The sequence below is a fragment of the Candoia aspera genome, chromosome 2 (assembly GCF_035149785.1).
Source record: "Candoia aspera isolate rCanAsp1 chromosome 2, rCanAsp1.hap2, whole genome shotgun sequence".
In the NCBI taxonomy this organism is placed as follows: domain Eukaryota; kingdom Metazoa; phylum Chordata; class Lepidosauria; order Squamata; family Boidae; genus Candoia; species Candoia aspera.
In genome coordinates, this window is record NC_086154.1 from 23,269,017 (window position 1) to 23,284,700 (window position 15,684).

The 15,684-nt window shown below is 41.6% G+C and overlaps 1 protein-coding gene across 7 annotated transcripts in view; it reads left to right on the forward strand.

Moving 5' to 3' along the window:
• The first annotated feature begins 429 nt into the window (after nucleotides 1–429).
• PTPRG (protein tyrosine phosphatase receptor type G) overlaps nucleotides 430–15,684 on the forward strand; it is a 655,485-nt gene continuing 640,230 nt past the window's right edge. Inside the window, exon 1 of one of the 7 annotated variants that reach the window (XM_063291516.1) lies at nucleotides 430–1,390. In XM_063291516.1, coding sequence (XP_063147586.1) covers nucleotides 1,306–1,390 — 85 coding nt within the window. In that variant the 5' untranslated portion in view covers nucleotides 430–1,305. The remainder of the gene's footprint in view (nucleotides 1,391–15,684) is intronic. The other 6 variants (XM_063291515.1, XM_063291518.1, XM_063291517.1 and 3 more) reach the window with 6 other exon arrangements.

Consider the following 15,684-nt stretch of genomic DNA (forward strand, 5'->3'; position numbering starts at 1 on the left):
GTTTGCACGTTCGGGTAGGGGTAACCACGCCAGAGGTACTTTTTAAATATTGCAGAGTGTTGCACTTGTAAATTAACAGCTCCTTCCGTGCGAGGATGAGCTACTGATGCTGGACGTCGGTGTCTCCAGCACGCGCGACATGGGGCGGTGGGCGCGTAGGTAGCGTAAGTAGAAATGCAGGGCCGATGACGCCCCTGAAGCTGACGGGAGAGCATCCACGTGTTATCTCCCCGCTGGAGCGGACGCCGTACGCCTGCTCCGTCGGGGAAGCTTGTGTTTCTCGTCGTACGGAGAGCAGCGCGCAAGGGGTGCGGACGAGAGCTTGGGAATCCCATTGCACACGGGTGGACTCCTGGAATAGGCAGGCAACTAGGCTGCATCCACTTTGCCGACACAACTGGATGCGAGGGAGGCGCGTCTGCGCTGCCCCTTTAAGAGCCTCGAGTGCGCGCAAAGCCCTCCTCCCCCCGCGCGCCCCCGCCTCCTCGCCTCTCCTTTTCCCTCGCTCTCTCTCCCTTCCGCTCCCGCTCCCTCTCGGCTTTAAAGTCTCAGCCAGGATCCAGGCTCACATGTTACTTCCTGTATGGAAGAATGGAAAGGTTCCAGCAGCTCCTGCCTGACTCTGCCTCGCCAGCTTTCGCCGGAGCCCCAACTTCCAGCAGCGGGATGGATTGAAAGCAGCGCCGGGCAGCCCGACTCTTCGCCGCCGCGGCTCCCCCTCTTACTCCGAGCTCCCCATCAGTTGGGAAGGGGAGGAAATTCTCCCGCCGCCGCGCTCTGACTGCTGTTTGCAGGAATGCCTTTTTCCGTTTGGCCTTCCGAAAGGCTGCCCGCATGAGGAGTCCGAGCCTGGCCGAGGCGCTCTTCCTCCAGCGATCCCCGTCGCCGCCGGGCTCTTTGCGGGCTGGAGCGAAGTTGTGAGCTCCGGGCGCCCGAGTCCCGCAGCGTTTCGCTTCCGAGGCCTTGAGCGGTGCCTCTGCTCAACTCTGGGACTTTGCGCCCCGGCAGAAATCCAGCGTGCCGCCGGGGGAGCGAGGCAGAGCGCGGGCCGCTGCATTATTGCGCTCAATAGTGCGCGAAGGAAACGGCGCGGGGTGTGTGCAAAGAACACCAATAATTGATCTCCTTTTGTTTCCAGCTGAGGGGTAGGGAAGTGTACAAGTTTTGTCGTCCTCCACAAGTTTTGTGGGGGGGGTTGTTTGGAGGGGGAATGTGTGCGCGTATGTGGAATCCTCGCCTTTTTTGTTTTTAAATCCGTTTCAAGAGAGCCCCCCTCTTGCCTTTTTTCGATGTGCGGTTTTGGACATGCGGAGGCTACTACAACCGTGTTGCTGGATCTTTTTCTTGAAAATCACCATCTCCGTGGTCCATTACGTGGTGTGTTTCCCCGGTGAGTGGAAATCTGAACGTGGGATGGAGGGAAGCGGGGGGCGGGGAGGGCGGGCGAGGGCGCGAAGGAGCCCCGCAGAGCTTGCCTCGAGTCCCACCTCTCTCGTTCATTCTCGGTCGAGGAGCCTCTTCCTTTCTTTTTGCACGCCTGGGTCCTCGCCGTCTTTCGCGGCTGGGCTGTGTACGTGGGCACGGGTAGTTTGGGATCCAAAGGCAGGGGCGAGAGAATGTGTGGCAAGATTTTTCTTATTTTGACCCGATCGGTCTCCCTCCGTCGCTCCGCAGCCCGCCACCCATCCTCTCCGCCCGTGGAAGAAAGAAACCGGCTTTTTGTTAGAGACTCTGGCTTAGAGATGAGCGGGCTCGTTCCTGCGGAAGGACTACGGGCTCCTTTTTGAATTGGGAGAGGCAGCGAGGAGGAAAGACAGACCTTTGAGCCTGCCTCGCTGCCCACTGCCGTATGTTCCCCGCACAACTTCTGCTCGTGAGATACGCAGAGTCTTCCTCGTCTAATAGCGTCCCCTTTTCTCTTGTGCCTTCGCCCTTATTTGGAGCGGGGTGGGGGGGAGAGAGGCTCTCACGCAGCCTGCTCGCTGGACTTAATGCGGGGTAATGGGCTTCCCTTCATCCCTGCCTCCGAGAGTGAATGTGTCTGATTGTGCTCTGTAGCTCCGGTTCTCCCATCCACAGCTGTGTGTGTGTTATGTCTGCCACGACTGCTACTACCATACCTTACTTGGGGTGCTACCTATTCCCTTCCAATACCTTTCTCCTTGAAGTAGCCACATACAGTATAATCTCTGCCTCTCTTCCCCCAAGCCCCCTCCCCCAACTACTGGTTGAGCTTGATGAAGGTCTAGGCTTGGCTGGGCAGGCAGAAAAACTCCCTCATTTGGATGTTGGAGACTCAGCCTTTTTTTTTTTTTTTTTGGGTTCTGTTGCCATAACATGCATTTCCCTGTCAGGAATTCTTCTGCACCGACATACTTTGCTTGATTTTATTTTGGCCTTTTCGTTGCCCTAATGAGATCTTGTATTTGGTGCAGTGCTTCCTAGACAGACCCTGAGCATGGCAGAGTCTAAATGTGTGCTTGGGGGGGGGGGGACTGACTGAAAAATCCCATTCTCAAAGATTGTGTGCAAACTAGCCATGTCACCCAGGTGGAAATAAGGTGGATCATGTCTGTTCTGGAAATCACTGGGTTCCTTTTATTTCTTACCTTGACTTTTGGCTTCCCCCTGCAGTGGTTCTGGGTATCTTTATTCTAATAAACTTGGAAGGTGTCACATGATTGACCTTGGTGTGGATTGTACCGGAGGGGGGGGACGTAAGAGTTAGAGGAAGGTCGGGTCTTGCTCCCAAGGGTGAAGAGGAGTAGAAATTCTGTCATATTATGTAGACGGCCTAAAATCTTGCTCCAGCCTTTCCATTTTGGGCAGTTCTGGAATCTAGCCAAAGTCATTCTAGGATGCTGGGCATTCACTTGACCCATCTGATTCCTGACATGTAGTATTAATCAAAGTGTGTGTGAGAGAAAGGTGTTGTGTTTGCTTGTTCTCTTGGTGGAAAGCAAGCATAATGGAATCACTGGAGGAAAAATTCTGTAGTGCAGAGTGGATTTGTTCACCCTTCTCCTTTTCTAAGCTGTGCCCAGAAAAGTTAAAAATGTCAAGGAAGCTTATGTGTCTCTGTATGTAGGTTTTTTTTCACCCCACCTTCACCATGTACAGTAACACAAATGGACCAGTAGAGGCGCTGCTGAGCTGCTGTCTTTTCTAAACTGCATTCAACATATGTCTATCCCAAAGTCCTCTAGCATGTGTCCACTGATCAGATAATGCTAGATTTAAGAACAGTCCTTAACCTATCTCTGTTTAAGAGAAGGCAGGGCGTCAGCTGCTGTTACCATTTGTTCTAAATTTCAGTAGTCTTGCACATCACAGCTGGACCAATGATGAATGCTTGGAGCTTGCTTACTTATTAACAGTATATAAAATGTCCAGAAAGATGGTTTTGTAGGAAGTCTTCACTTCCAGTGTTAATCAACCTACCCTCCCAGCCCCCCCCTTTTTTTTTCTTTTATGACAGGGGAGGGAGAATGACTAGCAAATTTGAATGCAAATATTTATCACTTGTGCAGGCAAATTATTTCTGCTTGTGTCTTGTGAAAAAAGCTTTAAAATTATTCAGCATGTTTCTTAAAAGTCTTTCAAGGATCCATATGCTATGAGAACTGTAGGCAGCACAATCCTCTGCGCATTACTTTATTCCAAGCCCCACGAAATTTAATGGGACTTCCATTCCACAATTTGTACCATGTATTTTAGAATGGCACCCTTAAATAAAAATTCAGCTAAGCTTACCGAACTCTACACCACTACGTATTTGTAGCATCCATGCTTCTTCCCTTATTTCACTCTACCCAGTCCAATTTCTTTCTTAATAGGCAACTTAATATGAATATGCTAATTGGATGTGCAACTTCCTTGTGATGGTTTGCTTTATTGGGCTTTAATTTTTTATTTTTCATTAGCACCTCTTTATAGCTATGATTGAAGGCAGAACGTTTGATGACACAAACCTTTTTGATGCCATTGTTTATATTTAATAAATGCGTAACGTAAAATAAAATATGGATAGGAAAAAGGCTTTGGAAGCTAAGGTTGCAATTCTGTGATGAGATTTTTCTGGCCAGGGAGTAAACCATGTTGAATATAGTCTTATTCCTTCCAAGAAAATGCACATAAGATTGTACTATAAAGGTTTAAAAACTCAGCTGTCAATATGAAAAGTTTAATCATATCAGAATTATATCTTTTTATACTGTAGCTTTTTTTGACAATTCAAAATAAGTCAATCAGAAAAGAGAATCCATGAAAAAACTTCCCTCTGATATTCTGCTGCTTGTGAGAAGAAACATTTATCTTCTTTGTATTGATTTTTTTGCTATTTCATCCTTCCAAGTGATGCCTTTCTTTCTGATTCTGTTATATATTGTATAGTCATTTCATCTAGAAGGCAGGCTGTGGGAACACTACAAGAAAACAGGCACTGATGTAAGTTTAATATGACACTGTTGGAAGAGTGGGGTGAATGTATATCGGTGGAATCTGAATTAAGTAGCCCTTGCTGCACTAGAACAATTGGTGCTCATTTTATTGACATTTTGTGCAAGGTGCAGCTTACATCTACATGGCCAAATGACACTTAATAGCAATCCTGGACAAAGGAAGGACCAGTATAAAAATGGAGGAACTGTTAACTGGAATCAGTGCATTTTTGTTGATAGACAAGCACTGTCTAATGGTGTATTTTTATGGTTATAAAATGAGAGTGGGTGTGTTGGTCAGGTGAAGCATCTTGTTCTTCAGAGGTCTTGGGTTTGGCATCAACAGTTAAAAGGTTTAGCGGATAGAGACCCGGCACCAACCTCTGCTTGAGTCATTGGCTTTGAAAACAATTGGAAATTGAAGTATCTAACTCTGAACATGGCACTGATATGGCAACCTCACATTTCTATAGTGCTGTACCTATTTCTTCAGCTTTAGGGATCGTATATAGTAGATGGAGTCAGTTCGGTTGATAAGCCAAAAATTTTATTTCCTCCATACTATCTGGGTCCTTAAATTTATTTACAAAGCACATCTGGCAATTCACTGCTAAGTTGGAGACAGGATTTCATCCCTCTGATGTTGGTGGAAAGACTGTGTCTTGGTAGCGATATTTTTTTGAGTGGCTGAATTACTGAGGCTGACCAGAGTATCAAGAGTTTTATAAAGAGCGTGAAGGCTAAGTATGGTGGGAGTTGAGATCCAGCACAACTGGAGGGCAGTCAGGTTGGGGGAAAGCTTATTAAGCCATCTTTGTTAAGACCTAGAATGAGAAAAAATGCCAGAGACAGGAGCATTCTACTGCAGGAAGTTAATAATTGCCAAGATACTTATATTTATATTTATGTGCATGGTATTTATGCTTTAAATTTCTATAGCCGTTCAGTCACTGGAAAGAAACATGGTGAGTTGTTTCTTTAATTGCGCTAAGCCATAGCTGCTTCAGTTATGGCTTATTAAATACATCGCAGTTGGGTGTGTTTAATTAGCACTGAATCATAAACCATGACTAAAAATAGAATAGCTGGGTTCACACTATGCAACATCCCATAAAGAAGCACGGTGGTGTAATGCCATGTGTGAACCTAGCCACTGGTTTGTAAACCAGAGTTTAAGGTTTACAAAACTGATCAGTTATGAAAGCAAGCAACTTGGTATTTAGTAGATCAATCCAACATTATACAATGTGAGAATATGCTTGCACTGTTTTCAACCACATCTAGCTGACATCTAAATTAGTGGCATTGGAATACTGTAAATGGACATGCTAAGATTTCCACAGTACCTTTACTTTGATTTTTTGAGAAGCTTGAAGGGAGGAGTGGTAGAAAGGGAAATATGTGACCATGGAGGAATTTGCAGTGAGAAACTGTTCAAGATACCACTTTAGCTGACAGGTTTTACAAATGCACAGTATAATACGTGACAACAGGTGCTGGAAAAACAGATTGCAATGTGAGCACATGTGGGTGGAAGGAAGTGTAAGATCCTGGCGGTACTTGTGAGAGGAGAGATGGCAGGCTGGTAAATAAGAAATGGCCAGTCTGCTGCCTTCGCTTAAAAAGTTAAAATGAGTGATCCTTATTAATTAACCTGCAAGCTCGTAATTATTAAGACAAAATCGGCCTATGCGTAACTTGTGAGGCTAAACAACAGGCAAGCAAAAGGCTTGTCCATAATTTGAGCATCCAAGGCTACATTGCTGTACATACTTATTAGGAAGTATTCCTGCCTGAAATTCAGAGGAGTTTCCTTTGGCTAATTTTTTTAAAGATTGTACTGGAAATGTATTCAATTTCTGTTTGTTCTTGGGACGGTATAAATAGATGTAAATAGCTACTTAATAAAAAGTAAACAACTATCTTTAAATAATATATTGAAGTTTTAAACCTGCTTTATGATTTTTTAAAGTATTATTGACAGCAACAAAAATTGTAGCCATATTATATGAAATTAAAGCCATTAATTTATTAATTCTTTGGCTCTCTCTGATTTTGTATATTTTTGGGCACAGCTCCATATGTGCTTCCTTTTAAGTAAGTTTAACTGTTTTTGCACTGCAACACAAGGATTACCCTTGTGCACTCACAAGAGGAATTTTTTTTCTTCCAGATTCCTGGAAGAATAGTATTTACCAGTAAATGGCTAAAAGTTTCGGAATTCAGCTTACGTTTCTGTTTGCATTCTTTATTTGGAAAGCATAGCCCATAGTTGTGTTGAAACATGAACTCCTGCAGGCCTGAAAAGGTTGAGCTCACCACTGGGCACATCTGGGTGTCTGAATCTCCCTGATATCAGGACACAGATGCAGCCCACTATGATCAGTGGGACTTGAGCAAGACGCTCGATAGGGTGAAGACGTTGATTACTTCAGGTTCTGTACTTAGCCTCACTTTTTAAATCAGTTTCCTGGTTTCTCATATATTCAGCTGTGAATCATGGTTTATAAACCATAAGCTGTCCATTAACAGATCACAGTGAAGCAAAGCTAAAGAAACCAAACAGCATATATTAATGCATGCTAAATAGTGTGATTTGCATGGTTTTGCAAACTCAGTAGTTTATTGAACAAATCATGGTTAAACAGTGGTTTAGCATATTATGTAAATCCTGGAGTGAGTTATCCAAATATTCTAATTTAAATTCCTTTTGTATAGGAAAGTTTTCAGCAGATGGCAGCATCTAGCTAACTTTGGGTGATTTAAAAAGAACTGGAGTGTCAAACTTGGGTTAGTATTAGGATGGGAGACCACTAGGAATCGTCAGAGGTGAGGCCCAGATTGGAAGTTGAAAAAACATCCCAGAAGAAAGCAGCGATAAACTACTTCCATGCTGTTGTCAGGAAAATTATGTGCAAATTTCTATTTAGTCAAACTCAATTCAAAAGAGTCTTGACTTTATGCAGAGGAAAAAAGGTTGTTCTCAACAAAACATTTGTGTCCTTTCCTATTCAATGAACTTAAATCTAGTGAAATCAGTTCAAATAATCTTGAATTAGCTTACAGCCTGTGTGGAAATTAAAAAAAGTATTGACTTAGCAGTATGTATTTTCTTAGGAACTTCATTTATTATTTCACTCTTTCCCTTGGGGTCTATTATTGAATTGTTTGGGAGCACAAATGCAGTTTTTGAGACAGATTTATTACAATTTGAGAGATTCTGCCTAGTCAAGAGATTTTTGTAGTTTTCCTTATTGTATCTGTAAGCGTATAAAGGCCAGTTCTTTGCATCTTATTCACATAAGCTGTTTAAGTTCCTTTTTAAAAATGTGCTTGAAATGCGGGCTTACTTAGACTTCTGAACAACAAAAGGATTTTGGTTGTCCTCTAGAAAGCATGGAATATAGAGCAGAGGGTCCTGCAAGATTTGTCTTGGCCCTAAAGCGTTATGGAAATGACAGAACTTACATTTTAATGACTGCTTTTTCTTTTCCCCTCATGCACTTCAAATTTCTGGAAGTGTCTAATGAAGTCCTTGCAGATTAAGAATGTCAAATATCTGTCTTCTTTCCCAGGCAGTAGACATGGACTTGTAAGCAGGCTTCAGAAGCAGCAGCAGCTGAGGGAAGAGTTTTGATATTGCCTAGCAAGTTTATGGAAACTGGTTTTGTAGTTAATGATGCAAGGATATAGCTTTTGAAAGCTTGCACAGTCTTAGAAGCTGTGTATGCAGCAAGGATGCTTGGGAAGTGAGGAAAAATGGTTTTAGCATACCCAAGGCAGTGTGAAAATGCTACTGCTGGGTTTGGTGTGTGCGTGCAAGGAGTGGAACAACTAACAGTTGTAGAGTTTATTAAGCACTTTATTTTATCTAAACATCCAGTTTTATTGAAGTACTTGTAGGATCAGTTATTTGAAGATGGTACTTTTTAGTGCTCCATTATCGTCCACTTCTTTGCGGTATTTCTTTAAAGACTAACTTGTTGAAGAAAATGCAGTGAGTTTCCACTTGGAATAGCTGTCACCTTCAGCCAAGGATCTTGATGGTCTTGAAGTAATATTTTGGCTAGAACAAATAACATGCTTAAGTCTCAGCAGGGGGAGAGGAGAAGAAAGAGAAACCAGCATGAGAGAAATTATCTGCTACACATCAAAAGTGCTCATAACTCATGGTATGCTTAGGGTACCAAAGTTCTTCCAGTTGGATTTGGAATGTTGTATTGCCAAATGCACTTTTAATGGGAACTTTGGCTATTTTAAAATCAGACAACTGAGATTCTACATGGTGTGAATTGGTGTGAGATTCTACACGGTGTGATCTACATGGCATTGCTTATCATACCGATGGCTTTCAGAAATCCTGCTAGTTCTGATTTTAATTTTCCACTGCTAGTCCAGATTGTTTTGGTAAGTGTGGGAGCTGGTTCTCATATCAATAAGTCTAGGAGTCATTTCCAAGTCTGTTTTGTCATCGCAAAAGAGAATGAGGAAAAGGGGCAGATCTTCCTACCCTAAGTTGTCTGGATAGAAATTTCTCATTTGAAGGTAAAGTGCTCACTGGAATACTTGTATTATAATCTTAAAACCCTTTCTAATCTAATCAGAGCTCTGAGAGACTAATGCATTGGATTAACTGTTTTTAATCCAGGTGGCTACAGGAGAAGCCTGACAATAAGATGCTTAAGTTTAGATAACATAACTCTAGGTGATTGGCCACTCAGTCAGAATCCATCCAAATTTGCTGTTTCGAGATACGTTACTTGAATAGAAGAAATACTTCTTATGCTGCTGCTGCTCTTACGTTCTTTATCTAATTGACTAAGGTTGACCAAAGATTGGTAAGCTGCTAGATCTGACCACCTCCGTTGTAGCACTGGCCCTGCAGATTTTCCCCTTTTTGTTTTTTTATAAGGTCACATTCATGAGATGGGTGGCTATATAAATTTGAGAAAACAAATAAGCTTATGTGGATACTTTGAGTTTTGAAACTGGTTGTTGGTTCCACATTGTGTGAGTTTTAATGTTGTATATAATCAGTTTTCTTCCTAAAGAGCTGGATTATTATTATTTTTAATTGTTTAATTTGATATAACAGACATTGCTGATCTACAAGTCCTAGCACTTTCAGTAGCACAGGAAATAGGGATGTTGGGAACTGTATTTTATCAACATCTGGATGGCCATAGGGCAGCGGTTCCCAACCTTTTTCGCACCAGGGACTGGTTTCGTGGAAGACAATTTTTCCACGGACCGGGGGGGATGGTTTCGGGATGATTCAAGCGCTTCCTGGCCTTTTTCCTGACCTTTTATTCTTTCTTCTTTGTGCTGTTTGGAGATAGCAGCCAACGGGCTTGCTTTCTCTGGCAGGAGGCAGAGCTCAGGCGGTAATGCGAGCGATGGGGAGTGGCTGTAAATACTCAGGCTGTAAATTCTTTCGCTCGCCCACGCTCACCTCCTGCTGTGCACCCGGTTCCTAACAGGCCACGGACCCGTACCAGTCCACGGCCCGGGGGTTGGGGACCCCTGCCATAGGGTCACCACCTCTGTCATAAATCAGAACTGTACTGCGACCCCTATCTTTGTTGTTGGACAGTGCTTTGGGGCAGCAGAAGCAAGTTTCAACTCAAGGGCTTCTATTTTTCGGAGCTCAGTTTTCTAGCTATTAAAATAGCCGTTTTTGAAAGGTTAAAAACTTGAGTTCCGTGTTCCTGATAGCAATTTTGGCCAAGGCTTAAGTACAGGGGGCTTTGAAATTTCAACCTTTGGCTTTTTTCATTTGCTGCTTTTAAAAAATCTTGGAATATATATGATAGGTTATACTCTTACATCTTATGCTTTGTCTTCATTGGCTTTCTTTGCAGTAGAAATGAACAAGCCAATCCATAGCATGTTTCTCGTAACCTTGTGAAAGTCTGCTTTTAAATATTACCATGGGGAAATTTTGCCTTCTGATAATGAACAATCAGAGGCCACTCTTTCCAGAAAGGCAGTGGATAGGTTGTCCATCTATACTGAAATGCTTTTCATAATGATTATCAATTAAATCACTTTGGCAGGCAGCATTCTGTTACTAATGGTCCTTTTTCTTCAGGGATGGGTGGGGCAGGAGGTGGTCCACAAAAGTTCTGTCCAGCCACCAGCTTTTTAACATTTCCCTGTTTGACATGTCTTTTCATATCACTTAAAAATGACATTCCTGGAGATGAGTTCTTTTTTTCTCCTCCTAATTTCTTCCCAAAAGGACTAATGCTGTGGCACAACTACCATACGTGATTAAAATCTGCCACAACAGACATAGTGCCAACAAACCTAGGAAACTGAATTGGCTGTTTTATTCCGTTTTAACAGGAGCATAATATTATTGATGGACAGTTCTATAATACTTTTCTTTAAAACTCATGTTTTATGAAATAGACTAATCTTCTTGAAAGACATGAAAGTCAGCATGCCGTTAAAAATCTGGAAGCTCTTGTGTATTTTCTTAGGAAGCCTGCTCTCTATTTAGTTGAGGTATGAATAAGATGCTTTGTCTTCACTTCAGAGATGTTTTGGGGAGTGTCTTGATGCGTTCTGTAATTGGGCTCTGCTTGCTTGGTTATTACATCTCTTGCTTAAATGAATTTTGATTAGAGATACTTGATTCTGCTCAGAAAACAGATTGGGTTACTCAGTTAAAAAAGACCCTACTGAGTTAAATCCATTGGTTGTTTTTGCTGACCTCAGTGTTTCTCTCAGTTAGGCAGGGTGCTTTCTTACATGCCCCCTGCATGCTCTAGAGGTGTCTAGATTTTCAGCTCATGACGAGATGCTACATAGGAGGAAAGGGGAAGAAGTTGGTGGAAGTCCCAACTGAGTGCTCCTAAATAACCGAGCAACAGAGCATGATACAGTATTATGTTTGAGAAATTACTAAAAATATGAACTTTTTATTAAACTTAGTAGCATCATCTTAAGACTTATTCTACCTCTTGCCACATACACTGAAGACAGAATGCTTTTTTTTAAGCTAGTCCCTATTACAAAAATAATAAAGATTGTGTGCTTGTATAATAGCCCTTTCCCTTTCTTTTGGTACAAAAATGTAAAGGTGACATAATGAATTAGCTAACATTACTTTAATTGGCTAGTGGTCCTACTTACAATTAAGGGGGCATGATAAACTTGCACCGTGGCCCACCATTTTGAGTTTGCTTTGTTCTTCTGAAAAAGAAAGAAAAACCAATAAATCTGAGATAATTGGTGGGCCACGTTCTTTGTAAACTCTGGAGAACTTGAACACCCTGTTCTGGAGGACCTAGTTTCCTGTTGGGTCACAGAGAAGAAGACAGTTGCTTGCCATGCAAGTAATGATAAAAACCACAGAATTATTCAGTACTGCAACTGAATGGAATAGCTTCATTTAGTCAAAAAGCCAGTTTAGTCAGACTTGAGATAAGTCTGGGTATCCTCTGATAGTTTGCTCATGTGTGCTGCAATTAGAGAAGATGTAATGACTTGCTTGCTTAATAGTTGCATCTGAATTCTTAAGTATGAAGTAATTGAGAGGATGGACTGTGTTATAAAATTAGGAGAAATTGGCTGGAGCATGCCTCTGCCATCAGCCCCGACATCTCAATTGTGACAGGCGGTTCTGTTCTGTCTTCCTCTTGGGACAAAAGCCGGGGAGAGCAAAAGTAGTATCAGCATTTGTATATCCTTTAACAAGTGGATGTTTTGTTCATAAACTTAAGCCAAGGAATTCTGTGGTGTCTGGAGAAGCTTTTATTTAGGTGAGAGAGGCTACTTTGAAAAGAATCTCCATGCTTGCAAGTACTAAATGGTGGGAACCTTGAGCCAAGATAAGCTATCAGGTGGGGTATGTGAGTTTTTTAAAAAATGTTTTTCTGTTAAGTTTCCTCATTTTCTCACAAAAACACGCCTGTCCTCTTGACAACATTTTCTTAACAGCCCTCCTTTTAACAGCTTCTCTCTTGCAGACCCAGAGTCAAAGAGCTACCTCACCTTCTGTTGCGGGCAAAATAGATACAGGCAGTCCTCACTTAACAACCATTCATTTAGTGACTGTTCAGACTCAAACCGGTGTTGGAAAAAAATGACTTACAACTGGTTCTCAAACTTAATGACCATTGCAGCATCTCTGCAATCACATGATCCCAATTTGAGCGCTAGGCAACTGGTTCACATTTATAACCGTCGCAGTGTCACATGGACATGTGATTGCCGTTTCCGACCTTCCTGGCTGACTTTTGCAAGCAAAATCAATGGGGAATTGCATGATTCACTTAACAGCCACATGGTTTGCTTAACGACTACAGTAATTCACTTAATGACTGCTGCAAAAAAAGGTAAGATTGGGTCGGATTTGCTTAATGACCACTTTGCTTAGCAACTGAAATTCCAGTTCCAATTGTGGTTGTTAAGTGAGAACTACCTGTATTTGTAGAAGATCCTCCCTCCCTGCTAGTTCATCTTTTATAAAGGAAGAGCAGTTAATACAATTCCTTTTGCCTCTAATCAACCATTGTTTATTTTTTTATTGTATTACTTTTAAATGCTTGTACACTACTCAGTTTTCTGGAGTTGGGTGTCCTTTAAATTTAGTACCTGTTACTCAAGACGCCCATGGTGTGGCCACACTTACTAACATGTTACTAACTTCTGAATTATTATCTCTGATCATTCCTGCAGGGAGAAGAATGACTGAATCTGATGATAATGCTTTAGTTATTGGAAAGATTCTGACCTGAGCAGCTGTTAAAGATTGGTTTGCTGATTACCCACTGACTGCTGTGCCTTCATGTCCCTGAAAATTCCCCCTCTAGAGAGATTATGATTCTTTGTCTAAAGTCAGGGAGAAAATCAGCCAATCTCACAAACAGAGTCCCTCTCTCCAAAATATTTGCACTAGCAGAAATACTTTCACTCATGTAAGCAGATGCTTAGAGCCAAGCCAGAGAGATTGGGTTTCAAAAATCTTTGAACTGAACACCACCACCCTGTACTGTGTTAGTGTATCTTTTTTTGTGGGGGGGAAACCCACTAATACTGTCTGTAATTACAAACTGATGAGGTTAAGGTGGAATTTATGTTCTTGAGATGTGGTGGTTTATTGTTTTTCGTATGTTAATAACCTGTTGATGTTTTTGCTGTAAACCACTTACATTTATATCATTTAAAGTGGTATAATGTCACCTTAATTAAATAAAAATCCCTGAACTTAACATTCACCTTGAAGATAGTATTGCTTTTGTTTTAGGGAAATGTGTATCAATAATTGGCTGCCCACATTATTTGAATATATAAATTGATAAATAATATAATATAATCTGGCCCTGGGGTTAACTATGATTCTCATGGATGTGAAAGCATCCACAGCATCATTAGATGGCACCCATGCAGTATGCCTGTAAAAATGATCATAATTTATTGAGTACCAATTCCTGAGAAATTTCAGTGTCTTCACATGTTGTCAAAGTCCCACAAGATGGCAGCTGTTTTGCTATGCCATTGTGCAAGAGGGGCTGAAAAATGGCCAAGCCGTGGGCTGCTCCATTATCATGCCGTTTAATAAATAAGAGCACAACTATATTTGATGCAGGAGGTCTGTGATTAGGACCTACAGTGAGAGAATCAGTTTCTTTTGGGAGGGGAAAACACAGAAACAAGCATAGTTACAACCTCAGGCCAATGTGAAATTTGGTGCTCCCAGAATATCTCCCTTTAATTTGGGGACACACTGGACATTTTTTATTCCTGATCTTGGGAAACATACTTTAAAGGAAGTTAAAAGAGGGATTAAAGAGAACCCTGTTAGGTTTGACTGCCTTCTCCATCTTTAGAGAGCAACGTACAAGGTCTGTCTTGAGTTCTGCTGTTGCATCGTTTCCTTGGGTCAAGGCCCACTCCTGCATTCCACGTTGAATTGATCCAAACTGAATCTGGGTTGAGGCAGCTTCTCTAGCCTTATTCTCCTCAGCCCAGTCTAGGGATGTGAGCACAATGTGTATGTGGATTCTAAATGCACCGCAGAGATGCAGGGCTTCTTTGGGTGCTACGGAGTCTGCCTCACAATTTTTCATACTGCTGCTGTGATGTTTGATATCTGGAGCTATGTGATGGGGCAACGCTCAGGTGAGAGGTTGTCCTGAGATTGGCTGTAATGTGGACTCTCTGTAGCAATGTAAACTGAAGCCAGAAAAAAGTGATTAAGTTGTTGCGATGTGAACAGCTACTGGTTATTTTTATTTACTTAAAACATCCTATGTGTCTGTACATGGTGATGTGGAAAGACTCTGTTGATGTGCAAGGTAGTTCCTAAAGATCCCAGGTTGCATAGAATAGTCTGAGTGACCCTGGAGTAAAACTTAATTGACCAGTATTGTCCTTACTATTAAGAGATGTGGCATAAGTATGAGTAAAATTGGTATTTATAATAATAAATACAATATAATAATAATTGGTATTTATAATAACATAAAATGCTTTAACACTTCAGTTGACCAAAGTCTTGATGGACAGCAGAGATCAATATGTATGGGCTCATCTGGTGATGACTATGGAATATGAAAGGCTCGGACTTGGAATTTAAAAGGAGTAAATGGTAAAGAACATAAATTAACAAATGAAATGAATGAAATAAAGTAGATATGCTGTGTATCTGGGAAAGTAAGAGAAAGGGGAAGGATGTAATCTGAAGGTTGCCTGATCCTGTGGAATAGAGCTGAGTACATGCAGGGAAGCTAAAGTCTTAATTAAAAATGAAAGGTCTAAAACATGTATGAGAAGATATGAATGATTAGAGGAACCCATATCTTATATATTATGCTCCACTGAATAATAAAAGAATCTGAGTGAATGTGATTTAGGTGGAAAATATTCTGTTAGGTGACATGAATGGATAGGTGGGAGTGAAATGAGGTGCAGAAATACTGTCCGAGCCATTCAAAATCCCAAGAATCAATGACAGTGTTGACTGGTAAGTCCCTCTTCTGGGGGAGATGGGCAGTAATAAAATTTGAATAATAAATGAATGAATAATAAAATAAAATTTGCTTAGAAACCAGTCTGTTTAGACTATGTAGTTTAAGTATATTCATCCATACACATGACAAAAGGATGAATATACATCTGAAAACATGGTTGAGTTCTTTATGATGAAAGATTGAGAGAATTAGCATAGGATACAAGGGTGGGACATAACATTATTTGGTAGTGACGACAAGCATGGATCTTGGGGGAAAATGGT